Below are 18,002 nucleotides of genomic sequence, written 5' to 3'. Positions count from 1 at the left end.
ATGTAGGATAGGAGAAGGATAGGAGATAATGTAGGAAGGGAAGAGGTGTGTGTGTGTGGAAATGAAAGCTGCATCTCCTGTGATGGGAAGTTGATGGATAATGCCTAAAACTAAATCCAAGAAGAAGCAACGTAGGAATGTTACTTGGAGTCTTGTAGGCAAATATTGAACATCAGCTGAAAATTCTAAATGATTGCCGCTAAAGTAAAAAGAAATTTGAAGACAGGATAGCAAACGGCTGTTTTCATGACAGGAGTTGTAGAACTAGCTGACTGTTTAAGCTTTATTTTTCAAATAAAAATTAAAAAGTTCAAAAATAGTAACAGATGCAACTATGTACAACATGGATGAGTCTCACAAACATAATGTTGAGTGAAACAAGACAGACTTGAAAGATTTCATTTGTAAAGTGTGTAAAAACAGATCAACCTGATCCATGGTGTTGTCGTAGTGACTAGTTATGTGTAGGTGGTGGCTTGGGAGGAGGGAGATAGGGTGGGAGGGGGTCTCAGAAGAGCCGTGGTGATGCCCTGGGTGCTGGTTACTTGGGTCATCACTCTGAAAATTCACCAAGCTGTTACCCTTTATGGTTTGCCTATTTTACGTAGGTTTTGCTTAATAAAAGTTACCTGCAAATAATGCTACAGGTAATCTCACTTCGACATTGCTGTGTCAGTATTCATGGAGGTGTCTGTAACAACTCTACGTGTATTTGACTCCATGGAAGAGCAATGTGCAGAAAATTTTATTCATTACTTTTTGATATATTCTAGAACAGAGTGACAGTGAAGCCTGTATTTTGTTTTTGAGTTTTTATGGTAACACCTAGTTAACATTTGATATTAAACCACTGAAGTCCATGTCGAAATGCAAAGGAAAGAGTGGGCCAAATCCTACCGGTAGCCTATTTTTTATGTTTTCGAGCTAAAAAAGTTTTTTACCCTTGAAAGTGCTGTTTAAAAAAAAAATGGAGGAAGAAAATTTAAGAGAAACTATACATGGCCTACGAAGCTTAAAATATTTCCTGCCTAGTCCTTTACGGAAAAATTTGCCATTTCTTGTGTTAGAGCGCAAGAAAATGCTTGTTATCCTGGGAGAAAGAAGCCATGAAAATTCTAACAAAAGGCGATGCGAGTTTTAAAAAAAGAACAGCAGCTTCTGGAAATGGCTAAAGTAGTGTGCTTTTTCAAACCGCAGTTTCCGTAGGGTGTTTAGACTGGTACAACAGAGTCCCTCACACCTGGTCAAGTGTGGTCTGTTCTGTCTGTTGCAGGTTGTAGGCGGCCTAGATATCCACAAAAAGATGGTGGTAGACGTGTGACTCTTGTGTAAAGAGTACCACCCAACACTTTTGCTTTCTTCTCCATCTCTGAAGATCTGCTCAAGACGTCCAGCAATGCTCTTTGTGTATTTAAATGGAAGTATTTTTCTCTGTGAAGCCACATTTTCCAACATGAGCCTCATGAAGCCCAACTAAGTGTTATTGAACTCTTCTTCTCTCAATAACTCAGTGTAGCACTTTAAAGCTGAAGGACAGCAGCATGAAAAGAGCATATCAATGTGGCGAAGAAAGGGAAGGGGTTGGCTTTTTAATTTATTTTTCTTCATCTTTTATAACAAGAAAGTATCTATATATACATATGTAAATATTTATATATAGATATATGTAGCTTTCTATATGTGTAGTAGGTTGGCTTTAATTTAATATACTTGATTCAGAAACAAAAATGATAAAAGAGTACAAAAGTGCCAAGCAGAACATTCAACATCCTTCCTTTTATTTCACACAGTTTTATATATAGATCAGAGATTGTACAGTTTGAGCCGGGTGTTAGGCCAGCTGTTTTCCTTTGCCTGCTCTTTCTCCTTTGAGAGATTGACAAAGCATTTGTTAACATCTTCTTATTTACCTTGATTGCATTTTTGTAACAAAGGCGTGTGTACCTTAATTTCTACCTATGATATATTTCCAGGGACTGGTCTCATTGCTGAGCAGCTTTGATGACGTCTCTGCTTGAGGAGAAAGTCGAGTCCAGCGCTGCTGCCATGAGCTCGTTCTTGTGTTCATGCAGTCACTGCACAGAGCTTACGCCTCATTCTGTTACTTCATAACTAGGAGCCATTGCATTCATTAGGTGTCCCCGAGTCAGTGTCAGTTCGTCGTGATTTTATTCGTAAAGGACAGAAGCTATGTGAGGCAATCCTGATTTGATCTCAGACATGACTTAATGAAGAGTTCCAGAAATAATCATGTAATAGCTCAGGATATCCGTTTATGTTTCATTACATGGGTGGTAAATTCTCATTAAACTTACCTTTAAACCATAAATTTTCCCTTCTCTGTTTCAGAAGACTTGCAGCTAATCTAAAAACTGGTGATGTTTAATGTGCATGTGTATATCTATACACCCACATATACTTATATATGACTTACTTGGGAGAAACCTTATTAAACTGTTTGTCACAGAAGAGCAAAATTATATCCAAATTTATACCTCTTTAATTTCTTTACCACAAGGCATAGAGAGTGCATGATGGTGTTCTTCCTTTGCCCGAAGACGTCTCGGGTAACTTAATACTTTGTGTGATTTAAAAGTAGTGTACCACGCTCCGCCAATTGATGTTATTATCATCCCTTCCCTTTTCTGCAAAGGTACTATTGGCTGGAAGAAAACATTCTGGTTAGCTTTGTAGGACTGTAGTCTTTCCCTGTAATAGATTTTGTAGGAAGTTGGTTTTATACTCCGAGTGGGGAAGGGCAGGTTGAATCAAGGTTGAAAGCATCTTAATTTGGGCACAGCCGCCTGCCACCGCTGTTCCTTCAGCTGAGTGCTGCACGCCATGGGCTCTGTCTGTGAGAGAAATCCCGGTGCTTGGTGTCCTTGCATGACATGGAGTTTTGCATGTAGATCAATTTAAAATGTACCTCTTGTTTACATAATTTGCATAATTTTAAAACATAATGTTGCCAAACTTTGGAAATGTTAATGTTCAAACTGAAAATCTCCACATGTAACTTTCTTCCTCTGGATCAGTACGTGGCTTGTCATCCCAGCCAGTGGTTTGATCTGTCCCAGTGTCAACTGCCATGTGCTCTGCTTCAAGAGGGGAACTCGTCTTTTGTGAATTTTTTGTACATAAGTATTTGTTACAGATATTTTAGCAAATGCTTTCTATTTCTCTTGCTTGTGCATATCTTGGCTGGCGTTACAGAAATATAGTGCAAACATTATTTCCTTACAGGGGAATGAGGGGTTTTTTCTTTTTTTTTTTTTTTTTTTAGTGTGTATGGGTGGGTGGGTGGGTGGGGGGTGGTTTATGTTGAATGTTTAGTTTTTCTTCTGCATGAAACATCATGTTGTGGGATCTTTAGGAAACTTCATACTGTATGAATAAGAAAATAAAATATTTGAACCTTGATTGAGTGTATTTGTGGTGGTCTTTAGGCTTCCCCAGCCATTGTTTGTGTGCTTGTGCTCAGTTGCATTGGACTCTTTTGCGACCCCATAGACTGTTTGCCCAACGGGCTCCTATGTCCATGGAATTTTCCAGGTAGGAATACTGGAGTGGGTTGCCATTTCATCGTCCAGGGGATCTTCCTGACCCAGGGATCAAACCTGCTTCTCTTGTGTCTCCCGCATTGGCAAGTGGATTCTTTACCACTAGCACCATTGGATAGTCTTTGTTCATTCTTCTAGGTCTTTTAAAAACCTTGGTAGGTTGATGTTTGATCTTTGACTCTAAGCCATAAGTCAGTCTGCTTTGTCACTGGGTGAAAACACAGGTGAATATGACCTGTAGGACGCAGTCTGTCACCCTTCCTCTACTTGCAGCTTCCCTGCTCCTCTGGAGGCCTTGACACCCTCTTTCCCGACAAGGAATGCTGCTAAGGGGTTCAGCCACGTCGTGATTCAACAGGAACTCTCCTGGCCACCATTTAAACACACTAATAACACCTGATTCTCCTTTTACCCCAGTCTTCTTCCATAACATTTAACCCCTTCTTATCTGATTCATTCTGTATTTGTCTTCCCTGGTTATTCAAGTAACATGAATGAAAGCTCCCTAAGGGTAGGGATTTCTGTCCCTTGTTCACTGATAGACCTGGTTGTCTAGATTTTGTGTAGCTCTTAGTGTTTACTCAATAAATACTTAATGAAGTAGGAAACACCTTGTTTCTACAGCTTGTGATATTAAGTTCTATTCAGTACTTTTGTTACTCTTCATAAGCATTAGTATTGGGACTTTTATTCACTCAACAACTTTGTAGGGTTCCTATGCCATGCCTGCACTATAATGAGCACTTGAGAGTCTTGGCGACAGGTAAATGATGTACCTGGCCCAGATGAAATATAGGCTCTTGGTGTTTTATACCCAGAACACCTATATTGTCAGGCATGCACTAGTTATGAGATACTAAACACTGGGTTCCCTGACTCTTCATGGATTAGTTAAGCTTAAATCAATAGGTAACATCTAAGCTCTAGGTCTCCCTTTCTTTCCTTAGTTCTCATGGTCTTAAGAGTAGAAAAGATGACTTAAAAGTGAAACAGCAATCCACAGAATGGGAGAAAAGACTTGTAAATCACCTATCAGCTAAGAGATTGTTAGCTGGACTATGTGAAGAGCTACACTCTTGAAACAAAGAACCTGATTAACAGATGGGCAACTTACTTGGATACTTCTCCAGAGGACATAACATAAATAGTCAGTGCCACAAGAAAAGATGTTTAGTACCGCTAGTCATTATGGAAATGCAAGTAAAAACAAGATACTACTTCATTAGAATTGCCATTAGCAAAATAAAGGTGTTGGTAAGGATATGGAGTAGCTGGAATGCTTGTGCGTTGCTAGTGTGGATATCAAATGGTGAAGTCATCAAATGGTGGAAAATGGTATAATGGTTCAAAAAAATCAAACAATTAACCGTGTGTGTTAGTCGCTCAGTCATGTCTGACCTTGCGATCCCATGGACTAGCTCGCCAGGTTCCTCTGTCCAGGCAAGAATAGTGGTTTGCCATTCCCTTCTCTAGGGGATCTTCTCAACCCAGGGATTGAACCTGGTATGACCCAGCAATACCACTTCTAGATACTTAACCCAAGAAGTTCTAGGGACTAGCAGAGGTATTTGCACACCCACATTCATAGCAGTATTATTCACAATAGCCAAAACTTGAAAGCAACCAAAACATCAATGACGAATGGATAAGAAAAATGTGGGATATTATTCAGTTATAAAGGAAAGGAAATTTTGACACATGCTATGTAACATGGATGAATTTTGAAGACATGCTAAGATAAAAGAGCCAGTTCCGAAAGAACAAATACTGTATTCTATTTATGCAAGTTCCTGGAGTCATCAAATTCATGAAGACAGAAGGTACAGTGGTGGTCGCCAAGGACTGGGAGGAGTCCTTGAGGATAGGGAGTTGGGTGTTGAATGGGTAGTGTCAGATGGCGAAGATAAATGTTCTGGAAGTGAAAGGTGGTTGATGGTTGGAGGAGAAGGAACTTAAATGTCACTGAGCTGTACAAATGGTTAAATGGTGAATCATGTATAATTTACCACAGTTTAAAAGAGTAGACAAGATGGTAGAAAAAGAATCTTGGTTTTTCTGGATGCTGTCCAGGACTTAGAAAGAAATGGTGTTCAAGCTCATCATATATGTCTTGAAATAATTCTTAATCTTCAAAGATTCCCATATACTCAAAAATTTCTCATTACATTAGCTCACATATTAAGCTAAGGTCCATTGCCACTTCAAGCTTTAGCTAACCCTGTTGGTTTAGTCACTTAAGGTGTGTCTGAGTCTTGTGAAACCATGAACTGTTTCCCTTTCCATGGGATTGCCCAGGCAAGAATGCTAGAGTGGTTGCTATTTCCTTCTCCAGGGGAGCTTCCTCACCCAAGGATCAAACGCACATCTCCTGCATTGCAAGCAGATTCTTTCCTGGTAAGCCACCAGGGAATCCCTTGGGCATCATAAATCTGACAGCTAAGCGGATCAAAATAGTGAATCCTTGTTCTCCCAAACCTCCTCAAGGTTACTGGTGTCCCTGAATAATACTGGATTCTTTCACCAAATTAAGTCATTGACATTTGCAGAATACAAGCAGTTTGCAAGTTATAGGATGGTTATGTTCATCATCACTCAATACCATCTAACGTTAAGCATGCTGTCCCATGGTTCTGAAATCAGGAAAGTTACATCTCTTCCCAGGGCTCAATGAACATAGCTTTCTTCTGTAAATAGGATGAGAACTGGTGTCCAGATCTTCTGGAACAATAGGAGGAAACACCAAGGTCTCTTCCCTTATCAGCCACTGAGTAAGAAAATACTCCTAGCCAATGCAGCAGTTAATATGTTAATAAACTTACATGATATTATCAGAAATTGTACTACATACTGAGAATTGAAAGATCAGAGGCTTTAGGGTGGGAGGCAGACACTAAAATAATAGCAGGATAGCATGATAGATACCATAGAAATATGGATCAGCATGGCTAAGGTTTTCAGTATTAGTCTCCAGGCTTTAGAGAATTTCAAGAAATGGTTTGAACTGCCAGATCAACCACCACTGTCATGTAGTCAAATTGATTACATTTCTTCACTGTTCCATTCTAAGAATGGGTAAGGTGGTGATGGTGGTACAGAGGTAAAGAATCCGCCTGCCAGTGCAGGAGACGTGGATTGGGAAGAGGCCTCGGCAGAAAGTGAAGGACTAATAAAGAGCCTCTTGATCAAACTGAAAGAGTGAAAAAGTTGGCTTAAAGCTCAACATTCAGGAAACTAATATGGCATCTGGTCCCATCACTTCATGGCAAATAGATGGGGAAACAGTGGCTGACTTTATTTTTTTGGGTGCCAAAATCACTGTAGATGGTGATTGCAGCCATGAAATTAAAAGACGCTTACTCCTTGGGAGGAAAGTTGTGACCAACCTAGACAGCATATTAAAAAGCAGAGACGTTACTTTGTCAACAAAGGTCCATCTAGTCAAGGCTACGGTTTTTCCACTGGTCATGTATGGATGTGAGAGTTGGACTGTGAAGAAAGCTGAGCGCCAGAGAATTGATGCTTTTGAACTGTGGTGTTGGAGAAGACTCTTGAGAGTCCCTTGACTGCAAGGAGATCCAACCAGTCCATCCTAAAGGAAATCAGCCCTGAATATTCATTGGAAGGACTGATGTTGAAGCTGAAACTCCAATACTTTGGCCACTGGATGTGAAGAGCTGACTCATTTGAGAAGACCCTGATGTTGGAAAAGATTGAAGGCAGAAGGGGATGACACAGGATGAGATGGTTGGATGGCATCACTGACTCAATGGATATGGGTTTGGGTAGACTCACGGCAGTTGATGATGGATAGGGAGGCCTGGTGTGCTGCGGTTCATGGGGTCGCCAAGAGTCGGACATGACTGAGCAACTGAACTGAACTGAGCTTGGAGTAGGAAATAGCAACCTGCTTCAGTATTCTTGCCTGGAAAATTCCAGGAACAGGAGTCTGGCGGGCTATAGTCCATGAGGTCACAGAGTCCAACACAACTTGAGCACACACGCCTCCTAACATTTTGTTTCTCTTTAAAGCTCCAAGCAGTACTAATTCCCCATTGGGCAGGGATTCTTGATCAGGGAAGGTTCAACAGTATCGCAGATTTTAGCAACTGCCAGAAAAATACATTTGCTCTCTTATTACTGATAATTCTAACTATGTAAGGAACCTTCAAAAGGAAATGCAAATACCAAAAGATAACTTCACTTTAGCATAGAGAACCTGTGTTTTCCCAATCAAAATTATGTTTTAAAAAAATTCAACATAAAATGTTTATGGTTACCAAGCAATGGTTCATTTCAGTCCAAGCGCTCTGAAAACTGGACCCATACCTCAGAAAAGTACACCCTCAGTGGTCACAGTTTTGTATGTGATTTCCTAGACAAGGCATGGGGAGTAGGCAAGTACCTGCTGGAGTCTGTGCAGACTAGAATAATTAAGTGCCAAATTCCGACTTTTCAAAAAGACAGGAGTAATATGGCATCACACATACTCTGTCCATGCTGCTGTGCTGCCAAAGGGTAAAAAAAAATATTGCTGGGACATTTCTAGTCATCTCCCACTGGATTCCCACCGTAATACTAAGTACATCTAATCCCAATGCAGTGTACAGGCTAGTTTGGGACAGTGGCATATATAACAGAACTCTTAATAACAATACTTAATACTTTTTCTAGTTCTTACATGTATTTTCTAATTAAAGTTTACAGTTTTGGTCAAGGGTTGTGGAGATAATATAAAAGAGAATACTATCACAGTCACAATTTAATGAAGTGAGTTCCTTTCATTAAAAAAATGCATAACATGAATCAAAGAACACATAGGTAGATGCTTGTTAAAACTTTATTACATTTGCAGAATATAGTAGTTTTCTTAGGGGTAAAAATTCTCTTTTATTACATTTCACCTTACTACTTAGAAGAAACATAGCCAATACTGGTAAGGTGTGACTGCTTTTATTGAACACTTATTTTTACAAACTGCAAAAATAGGTACAAAGACTAGTCTTTTCTTATTTCACAGGGTATATTCAAACTGCTGTTTATGACCTGGGTCTAAAATAGTCACACACCACTCACTATTAAGGGTCACAACTCAGATTTTCTGAGATAATTCTTTTAATTACAACTGACAGAGAAGAAATGTTTACAAATTTAGAAAACATTATAAATTTATAAATAAAAAACTCAGAAAATAAAGAACTGTTGCTTAAAATAAGAGGTGCCCCCCCAAATAAGAGGATTATAAACTATGCAAACCTGCTACATGTGATTTAAAATGGAAACAATGATAAGTTATACTTAATGTGCTAGTGTAATAATGGTACCCATGACTGAAAAGTTCTCCGTACGGTGTCGGGTGACCACATGGAGAAGTAAAGTCTTTTTCTCTATAGAGATCAAAGATTAAAAGTCCTTGATGCGAAATCAGAATCGGTCTGCTGCTCTGCTAGCCACAGCTCGAATATTGCCATAAACCTTTGATGGAGGATTTCCTGCAGGAGAAAATAAAAACGCCTGTCTTCACAAATATACATACAGATGCTACATGGACAACCACCTGCAACACTGCATAGGACATTTTCCCACTGGATCCTCCTTATAAAACAAAAGAGCCATAAAGGAAACCATATAAATACTCTCCCAAAACTTTTTAAATCCTAAGTGCCAAAGATACCAGGTTGTCAAAGTATTTCAAAAAGCAGCTGGTCAGTCAGACCTGGGCATGCATACTAAGTCACTTCATTTGTGTCTGCCTCTGTGACTCCATGGACTGTAGCCCACCAGGCTCCTCCGTCCATGGGATTCTCCAGGCTAGAATAGTGGAGTGGGCTAGCATGCCCTCCTCCAGGGGATCTTCCAAACCCAGGGACTAAACCCGCATCGATACTATCTCCTGCATTGGGAGGCGGGTTCTTTACGACTAGCTCCACCTGGGAAGCCCCAGATCTGGACACCGGAGCGAATTCCATGTGTTTCCCCAGCAAGCTCTACAGCCTGCATCTCTGACCACAAGCGACAGTACTTCGTGGTCTGAAGATGGGACCAAGTGGGTAATTAAGACGACTGATGCTAATCAGCAGCTCCCTTTTGGCTAAACCTAAAACACTGCCCCCTGCTACTATGCAAGGGTTCCCAGTGCGTCTCCTCGGGGGGACACAGCCATGATGTAAGCAACGTGATCCAATAAGCCCTTTCTCTTGGGCTCGCAGATGGAATCCAAGCAAAAATATTCCAGCTTCCTCTCTGGGCCAACACTTGCCAACCCCCAAGAGTTTCTGCCTGCTACCTTTATCAACTGGACCCTAAAGTGAGATGCAATGTGATCTGAGTTTCTAAATTCTCTATTCCTTCAGAGAAAACAGCAGAGGAAGAGACTGTGGTTACCCAGAATGAGGTTGCAAATGGCGGTTCTTGCCATCTTGATGTTTTGAAAAGAACCAAGGATGTGAACTTTCCTGCAAGAGAGAAAGTGAGACAGGTTAGCCACAAAAAGCACTTCCTTAACTAAGTCCCATGATCCAGAAACTCTGTAAAGATGACAGATGGATTCCTAAATAAAGGTGGTGGTGATGGTTGCCCAACACTGTAAATATACTACCATCCACTCTGAAAGGAAGGATTTTATGGTATGTGAATTAAAACCTAAGTTCAAGATTCTTGGTAGATAATGGCTTCCCTCCACTCAGTACTCTGCATACACTAAGGCTTTATATACATGTTCTCATCATTTAATCCTCACACAAGCTTTATTAGACAGAAGTTATTCCCACATTACAGATGAGAAAGAAGTTTGTGAGAAATCACAACACCTGTCCAAGATGACACCCTGGCAGAACTGAGATCAGATGCAGAGACTACACTTAAGTTAAAATACATTTGGATTTCAAATGCAAATATTTCTAAAAATGATCTAAATTTCTTCATCACTGAGGATTATCCAGACCCCTTTTACAAAATGTGGATTCTTGCTGAATGGCTCCAATTAGACTGATATTATAGCATTTTACTTTTTTGAGCTCATCTTCCAAAATATCAGTAAATTTAGCAAACTGATGCCGAAATCTACAGGGGAAAAACCCTCTCCCAAAGCAGAACCCTCTTCACACCACAGGCTCAGGCATTTCTGAAACTGGAGTAAAATGGAGGCTAAAAACAAGAGAACAAGTTAAAGTCAGTTCAAGATGCTCCCCAGGTTTTCTTCCCCACTCTAGGCAACAGGCAACCACCCAACTACCCTTTCTTTTACCCCAGTAAAATGAAGGTGGTAAGCTGCTCATAGGAGAAGGCGAGAGACTTGGGGTCTCGACCAGGGTCACCGGGCCCAGCAGAAGTAGGAAGACTGTGAGCAGAGCGGAGGCAAGGCCATGTGAACGTCGGCACAGTGAACGACAACTGGCTTCCGTAACTGGGCTCCAGACCTTTGTCTCAGAGGGACTGGAGGATACTTCTCAGGGGAAACTGGCCTCCATAGGAAAGACTAAGGATACCAACATCAGGGCTTCCCCAAAGGAACAGCCTGGCAATCACCCAAGTGAAGCCAACAGTCCACCAGTCTCTCCCACCCCCACTCCCAAGCACCCCGAGCCCAGGGTTTCTAGTCTGTTCTTTATGGTCCCACTTTTACACAGGACGCTCTCACTACAAGGAATCAGAACCTGAGGAAAGCATCTAATACAAAAGAGTAGGTGGCATGACCACCAGGCGAAGAAATCGGTACAGAAACTTCTGCAGGGAGAAAAGAAAAACAAAACTAGTGAGATGAGAAAAGCACTTTTCACTCACTCATGAATCAAGGACAGGATATTAAGAAAATACTGCATACAAAGATTAGAAGATGAAGTTACTAGAAGCAGCTCTGCATGGAAATGATTCACAGCAGAGTGGAAGACATCTTCAAAACCAGGTCTCACCAGATGTCCTTCCTAGGCTAAGCCAGCTCCAGGACCATCTGTGCCACCAAAACAAAGCAGGACAAAGAATCCCAGAACCGAGGGGCTCAAACACCAGAGGCGCCAAGGGGCAACGGTGAACGGAGCCAGGATGGCAGCTGCGTGCCAGGCAGAAGGGAACAGTGCTTTGGGAACAGAAACCTCCAGAAGAGACTTCTAGAATGTCTGATACGTCTGAGTCCACCAAGAGGAGATACAAGTATAGCTTTCTAGTCACTGCGACACTGAGGAAGCATAGAGACACATTAAGAATGATTTCTTCATGTGACAAAAGAGGTGCAGAGGACAGATAAACACAGTATACTGTCTGGTCAGCTGTTAACACCCCAGTACCAACTTCATCCTCAGACAGCACTGAGCATGGACTGAACAAAAGCCACGCCGTACAGGGGAGGCAAGCACTGGCCTGCTCAAAGGCTGACGGTGGAGACGAGGTGGGGGGTGAAAAAGTACAAGTCTCGTCTTTCACAGAAGATCAACAGTGAATCTGGGAAAAAAAAATGAAGCTGGCATATAGAGATATTTGGAAATACAGAGATAAATAACATTTAAAATTTAGCTAAAAGAGCTCTATCTGAAGACTTGAAATTTCCTTCCTCAGAGGAGGTGGAAATGGAAGTAGACAGTGGCAAGTTTAAGTATGTGCATATATAACTTTGATAAAAATAAAATTCTATAAAAGTCAGGCATGAAAGATGAGGAAACAGAGAAGCAAAAACACATAAAGGGTGAGTACTTTAGCTACTAAAACAGCCAAAGCTTCAGGGCAGTAGTTGGAATGGGATGTATGTAGGTCTCCAGACATAGGCAACATTCTTTCCCATTCGATATACCGAATGTATCTAGAACAAATGGATGTTAGTTTTATATCGTGTTTACATTCTACTCTGCCAGGTTTTCAGCAACTCATGAGAAAGAACATTTACGGGTGCTAACAGTCCATCTTATGGCTATTATCATAATTAACATGAGTTGCTGAACACATGGGTTTCCAATTAGCCTACCTACAGTAAAAACTGCAGGACAATACATCTCTTTGCTGGTAATTGGCACTGGAAAAAAACCTACTGCTAACCAACAAACTTGAGAAACTTGAAACCACATGCTATATAAAAGAAGTCATGCACTAAAGATTACATACTGTGTATTTTTACCTATGTGAATTTCAAGAAAAGGCAAAACTCTAGTGACAGAAAGGAGATGAGTGACCGCCTGGGAATCGGGAGGGGCTGCAAAGATGCACAGGGAACTTTTGGGGTGACACAGCTGAGTGTGGAGGGATCACAGGACTATAGAGTATTTGCCAGAATCTCACTGAATTACATACCTAAAACAAGTGACTTTAACTGAATGAAAATCATACTGTAATACAGCTGTTTAAAAAATGAATTTGACAAGGAAATTTTAAGCCAAGCCTTAAAAGGCTCCTCTGTCCATGGGATTCTCCAGGCAAGAATACTGGAGTGGGTTGCCATTTCCTCCTCCAGGGAATCTTCCCAACCCAGGAAGCAAACTGAGGTCTCCTGCATTGCAGGCAAATTCTTTACTGACTAAGTTTTGAGGGAAGCTTAAACATTTATAAATTATAAACTTAATATAATGTGCTAAAAATAATTAGAATTACAGCAAATCAGTTACATTTTAAAACTTCTAAATTAAAAAACTATTAGGACTGTATATGATATTTTAAAGTATGAAACACATTTCAAAATTATTGAAATTTCTAGTTCAAGAGAGCTTTTCCCATGACTGGAGCTCCATTTCCAGGCTCAAATCATGAAAGGTCAACGCTGTAACACACTTACCTTCAGGTAAACAGGGCCCCAGTGCAGTGTTAAGTTTTCTATTTAAGTATAAAAAAGTCTAAAATTTAGATTTGAAAATAATAGTAAGCCCCTCAGCTCAGAGCAAAGATGAGATGAGTTTAAATAAAATTATTTCTGGGTTTAATAGCAGACTCCTCCTCACAGTCAACTGCTTCATCTCCCAACTTCTCGGCACTGTATAATCTCTGCGCCATCTGCCAGTAACCCCAAGCTGGTAACGGAGCGGCTGCACCGCAGGCAGAGAAGGGTAATCCCAGCTTGACTTCCTGCACCCTTATTTTAAGCCCATATCATCTTATTGATGTTCATATATAACTGCTCTGTAGTTTTCCCAACAATGTGCAACACTCATCTTCCCTTTATGAAAGGCCTTTATATATTCATGCGTGCACATGTGTATATGTACATTTATGTTTTTATTTTTTTATTGAAGGATAATTGCCTTACAGAATTTTGTTGTTTTCTGTCAAACCTCAACAGCAATCAGCCATAGGTATACATATATCCCCTCCCTTTTAAACCTCTCTCCCATCTCACACCTCTAGGATGATACAGAGCCCCTGTTAGTCTCCTGAGCCATATAGCAAATTCCCATTGGCTATCGCTTTTACATATGGCAATGTAAGTTTCCCTGTTACTTTTTCCATACATCTCACCCTCTCCTCCCCTCTCCCCATGTCCATAAGCCTATTCTCTTTTTTTAAAGCAAAGACTCATGATGGCATTGAACACGCATACTTCTTGCTACCCTCTACTGATTTAACAGGCTCCCGTGATACTATTTAAATATTCCCCTGTCATGTAATTTAACAGTGATTCTCAACATTTCCTTCATTGCAAATTGAGAAAAAAGCTGTAACATCTAAGATTTTTCTCAACTAAATCTGCTCTCAGAGTAGGTAACTGTTCAGTCAAAAGCATATCCTTATAAGGATTTAGGGGTTACGTCATGTATAAATACAATCTTAATCACTTCTTGAAACCAGCAAAAGACCAAATGTAAATTACAATAGTTTTCTCAAGATCACATACTTACACGTCAGCTAAAACTATCCGCGTCCGGGTCACGTTCTCGATGGTGAATTTGGTTTTTCCTCCTTTGCCAGCAATTCTGCCTATTGCCCTGGACAGGTGGTCTCCCTTTAAAGGTTTAACTAAATGAGAAAAGCAAGACCTCAGGAAGGAAGCCATTCCAGCATTACCCACTTCCATAGGCAGTTTAATCATTAACCAAATTTCCCTCCTAAAAGACACAAAACATGCATTTTTTAAAAAGCTGCTAAGAATATGGCTCAATTGATGCCACTGGAAAGCTGAGAGTCATGCAGAATACAAAGTCCGCAGTACAAAAGTACCATCCCGAAAAAAAAAAAAGTACCATCCCGGAGTTCATACAAAAAGACCACCAGACACTCACCATCTGTAATTTCAAAGGACTCCAGAAAGAGGTCATCCAGTCTAATAAGGGCAAGTGCGTCCTACAATACAGAAATACATACTGTGAAATGCTTCCAATCCATTACCTGTGTGAGTGAGTGAGTGATAAGCTAACTCATAAATTGCAAAACTAGAACACTCAAATTAAAAAAGAAAAAAATGCCCAAATCTATCAAAACATTCATGTGGAGTATTTTCTGAGCCCCCATTTCGGGTATCATGAAATTACTCACCTCCACCTGAAACCCAAGAATGAAGGCTTTCACAAAATCAGCTGCTTTTGTCAGAGCGCTAACATCTTTGGTTTCTTTACAAGTCTGTTTTAAGAAAAACGGTGGGGTAAGAGGCACAAATTATAGCTGGATATAAAAACAGCAAAATTCTAGCAAACTACTAGGACTGACCTTTCCCATTATTGTAATTTCCTTCATTCACTATCACCCTTCCCAATATATTCTCTGTGACCCAGTTTTTGGTGATGTAAATACTGTGTTTAGTTTTCAAAACAAAACTTTGCTAGCTCCAGAGCTGGGCAGTTCCCCCCAAACACTGTCGAAAGACCGACTGCACTCCATGGCTGATCTGACTCTGGAGCTACTGGCAAGATTCCTCCAATCACTCCCATTCTGAAGGACCTCCATCCTCAGTTCATTTCCATCCAAGCTGGTCCTCTTCTTCAGTGCCATCTCCCTGGGAGTCCAGATCTAACCTCCTGACTTCAACCACCCACCACTCCTGTGCTGATGTTTCCTTCCCAAAGCAACAACTCTAGTACTAACTACAAAGAATGGTTTAAGCAATGATCCTGCCCTCAAAGATTTTATTCGATAATCACAGAAATAGGCGCTCTTCATAAAATGCCCACCCCTGGAAGAGACATGGACTGCACAGGTGCTTGACACACTATAGCTCCGATCTTCATGTCAACCTAAATTTAAGCAAGATAAATACTTTTACATTAGAGGAAACTCAAGGACCAAAATGAAAAAGTAAAATCTGAACATGGATCTGATTCCAAAACCATGAGTTCTACTCTCCCACACAGACTCACAATTGAGTTGAGGCGACTGCCTATTTGACAACTTTGAAACCATGCACGGTTGTGTAACAGCACATTTAAAACTATAGATCCCAGTCCCAATTCCATATGTGGCCTTAGGCAAGTCTCATGAATGCTCTAAGTCTTAAGTTTCCTCATCTGTAAAATAAATTGGAACAGAAGAGCCTGAGAGGTCCCTACTAGCACTGATGACTTTGCCCAAGACACTCCTTGGCCAGTTTCCTCACATCTATTAGATGGGGTATGTTATCTACCTCACAGGGCTGTTCTCAAGACCAAAATGATGTAGTGCCTGGCAAAGCACCACTATGTGTCTGGCACAAAGCAGTATCGACAAATGTCAGAGGAGTCCAAACTGATGGTGCTGCAATACACAATCAAGAGATTCTGACAACTTCTTTATTAAGCCTTTTATCAATCAGCAAAACATAAGTTTAAGCCCTGAAGACTAGACTGAAAACTGGACTGATGGTAAAGGAGAAAGAACTTGAGCTAGACTCTAAAAGATGATGAAATTGATATAGGAAGGAAAAGGAAGTAGGGAGGAGAAGGTCTTCACAGAGCAAATCCATCCAAAAGGAAGGACAAGAAAAATGTTCAAAGCAATGGTAAGAGGACTTGGGAATGAGACTCCTACTTCAAAGGCAAATTCAAATACTTTTATCTTTCAGAGATACTGAAGATATCAAGATGTCAATAAAAGCAGTGTGGTCTGGGAAAATTAACCTGGCTCTGGCAAAGAGAATAGAGAAGCGAAATGAGATTTAAAGAGATTAAAGAAAGCAAACTTAAGCAAACAAGAAGTTCTGGCAGAAAACCATAAAAACCTAAATGAAACTGACAGAACAAAGAGAAATTCTGTCAAGTTCTGTATTTTAAACTCTGCCAACTATTTAGAACAGTACCTCGCTACTTTGCTTCATTATTCTAATCCCTCAACAGAGATAAGTCTATAACAGCCCTGATAATGAATCCTTAAAATGGAAGATGTAATTAATTTTGGTCACTGATTCTGATGCAAAATTGGAACCCATAGGAAAAAACCCCAAAGTCTACTAATTTTAATTGTCCACCTCCTAGACTGACATCATGGAATAAATAAACAAATATTTTTACATAATTTACACTTACTCTCAAAACTTGTTTTTTCCTAAAAAGTTAACACTAAAATATAGTGTACTGCAGCGAGCACTTCGGCTGCTCATTTACATACTTCTGTTTACGATAACCTCTTTATTAACTCTTTAATCAATCAACATAGAACACTGAAAAATGTGCTGAGACGCAGCTGGTATTTTAGTATAATTTCAGGTCAAACTGGAAGAAACTCATTCAACAAGGTAAGTCCCATCAAGAATTCCTAGAAAGTCTGTTCTTTCTAGGACAGAAAAACCTCAGCATATTTTAAAATGGTTAATATTCTCCTTACTCTGATTTCAACATTCCTCGATTTCAAGTTAAAGCGTATCTGAAGTCCCAAATGCTCCACAATAGGAGTAAATATCTTCAGCCAGTTCTCTTTTAATGGCGTGTATCTGTTAGCTGGGACTGGAATTTTCCTGGTTTCTTCTTTCCCACTCTATGACAGAAGAAAACACAACTCAGCAGTTGTCTAAAGGAATGAGGGTAAAGTTGTAAAACGACAACTGATCCTCAAAAAGACTCCTTTAATAGGACAGATTAAACACCAGGAGAGTCGCCCCTCTGAGCTTCACTCCAGAAGAAGCGTCAACATCACCCAGAGGCCACCAGCCCGACCCGTCTCTGGTCCCAGCCCCGTTCCTGTTCCTCGGTCCCCGCCAGTACCAGGAACCCGTCCCCGGAGAGGGGCGGGAAGACGGGCCTCTTTGCGGGTCGGGCCTCCTCGGTGTCCATGGAGGTCGCGTCGCCTCCCTCCTCCAGCGTGGACGGCTGCTCGGCCTGCCGTTTCTTCGCCCGCCGGCCACCTTTGCGGGTGACCTGGCTGAAGCCGTCCTCGGCCAACGGGCTCTGTGCCTCCATCACGGTTTCCATTCTCCAGATCCTCCAGCCCCAACCTCGGCTTCCAGCTCCAACACGTGCGGGGCTGTACCGCGCAGGCGCGCCTCGCAGGCCCCCAACCTCCGCCAACCAGCCCCAGGGCTCCGCCCTCTTTCCTAAGACGTCCCATGCGGGGGACCTAAGGCGGGAGTTT

The 18,002-nt window shown here is 41.0% G+C and overlaps 2 protein-coding genes across 3 annotated transcripts in view; one reads left to right on the top strand and one right to left on the bottom strand.

The window, feature by feature from the left end:
• Positions 1-3,420, top strand: part of PPP3R1 (protein phosphatase 3 regulatory subunit B, alpha) — a 59,327-nt gene extending 55,907 nt beyond the window's left edge. Inside the window, exon 6 of the mRNA XM_043468924.1 lies at positions 1,274-3,420. Coding sequence (XP_043324859.1) covers positions 1,274-1,321 — 48 coding nt within the window. The 3' untranslated portion in view covers positions 1,322-3,420. The remainder of the gene's footprint in view (positions 1-1,273) is intronic.
• Positions 3,421-8,379: 4,959 nt separating this feature from the next.
• On the bottom strand, positions 8,380-17,992 carry PNO1 (partner of NOB1 homolog). Of its 2 annotated transcripts, XM_043468922.1 has the most exons (7): positions 17,636-17,992; positions 17,259-17,408; positions 15,003-15,086; positions 14,750-14,810; positions 14,369-14,486; positions 9,942-10,012; positions 8,380-9,049 (listed from the first exon to the last, which is right to left on the bottom strand). In XM_043468922.1, exons 1-7 carry the CDS (start codon positions 17,840-17,842, stop codon positions 8,982-8,984), a joined length of 759 nt encoding a protein of 252 aa, XP_043324857.1. In that variant the 5' UTR covers positions 17,843-17,992; the 3' UTR covers positions 8,380-8,981. The 2 variants fall into 2 exon arrangements, with proteins under 2 accessions (XP_043324857.1, XP_043324858.1); XM_043468923.1 differs by lacking the exon at positions 17,259-17,408.
• Between the last annotated feature and the right edge of the window lie 10 nt (positions 17,993-18,002).

This window comes from Cervus canadensis, chromosome 5 (genome assembly GCF_019320065.1).
Source record: "Cervus canadensis isolate Bull #8, Minnesota chromosome 5, ASM1932006v1, whole genome shotgun sequence".
NCBI lineage: Eukaryota > Metazoa > Chordata > Mammalia > Artiodactyla > Cervidae > Cervus > Cervus canadensis.
This window is presented reverse-complemented; position numbering and strand designations above follow the sequence as displayed.

Bases quoted from the DNA above. Each gene is read 5' to 3' on its own strand.
- PNO1 (XM_043468922.1), bottom strand. From the start codon at position 17,842: ATGGAAACCGTGATGGAGGCACAGAGCCCGTTGGCCGAGGACGGCTTC. The intron at 15,087-17,258 runs GTAAGGAGAATA...TTCTTAAAACAG, and splicing joins CGAGGAATGTTGAAATCAGA to ACTTGTAAAGAAACCAAAGA. The intron at 14,487-14,749 runs GTGAGTGTCTGG...TTTCTCATTTAG, and splicing joins GTCCTTTGAAATTACAGATG to TTAAACCTTTAAAGGGAGAC.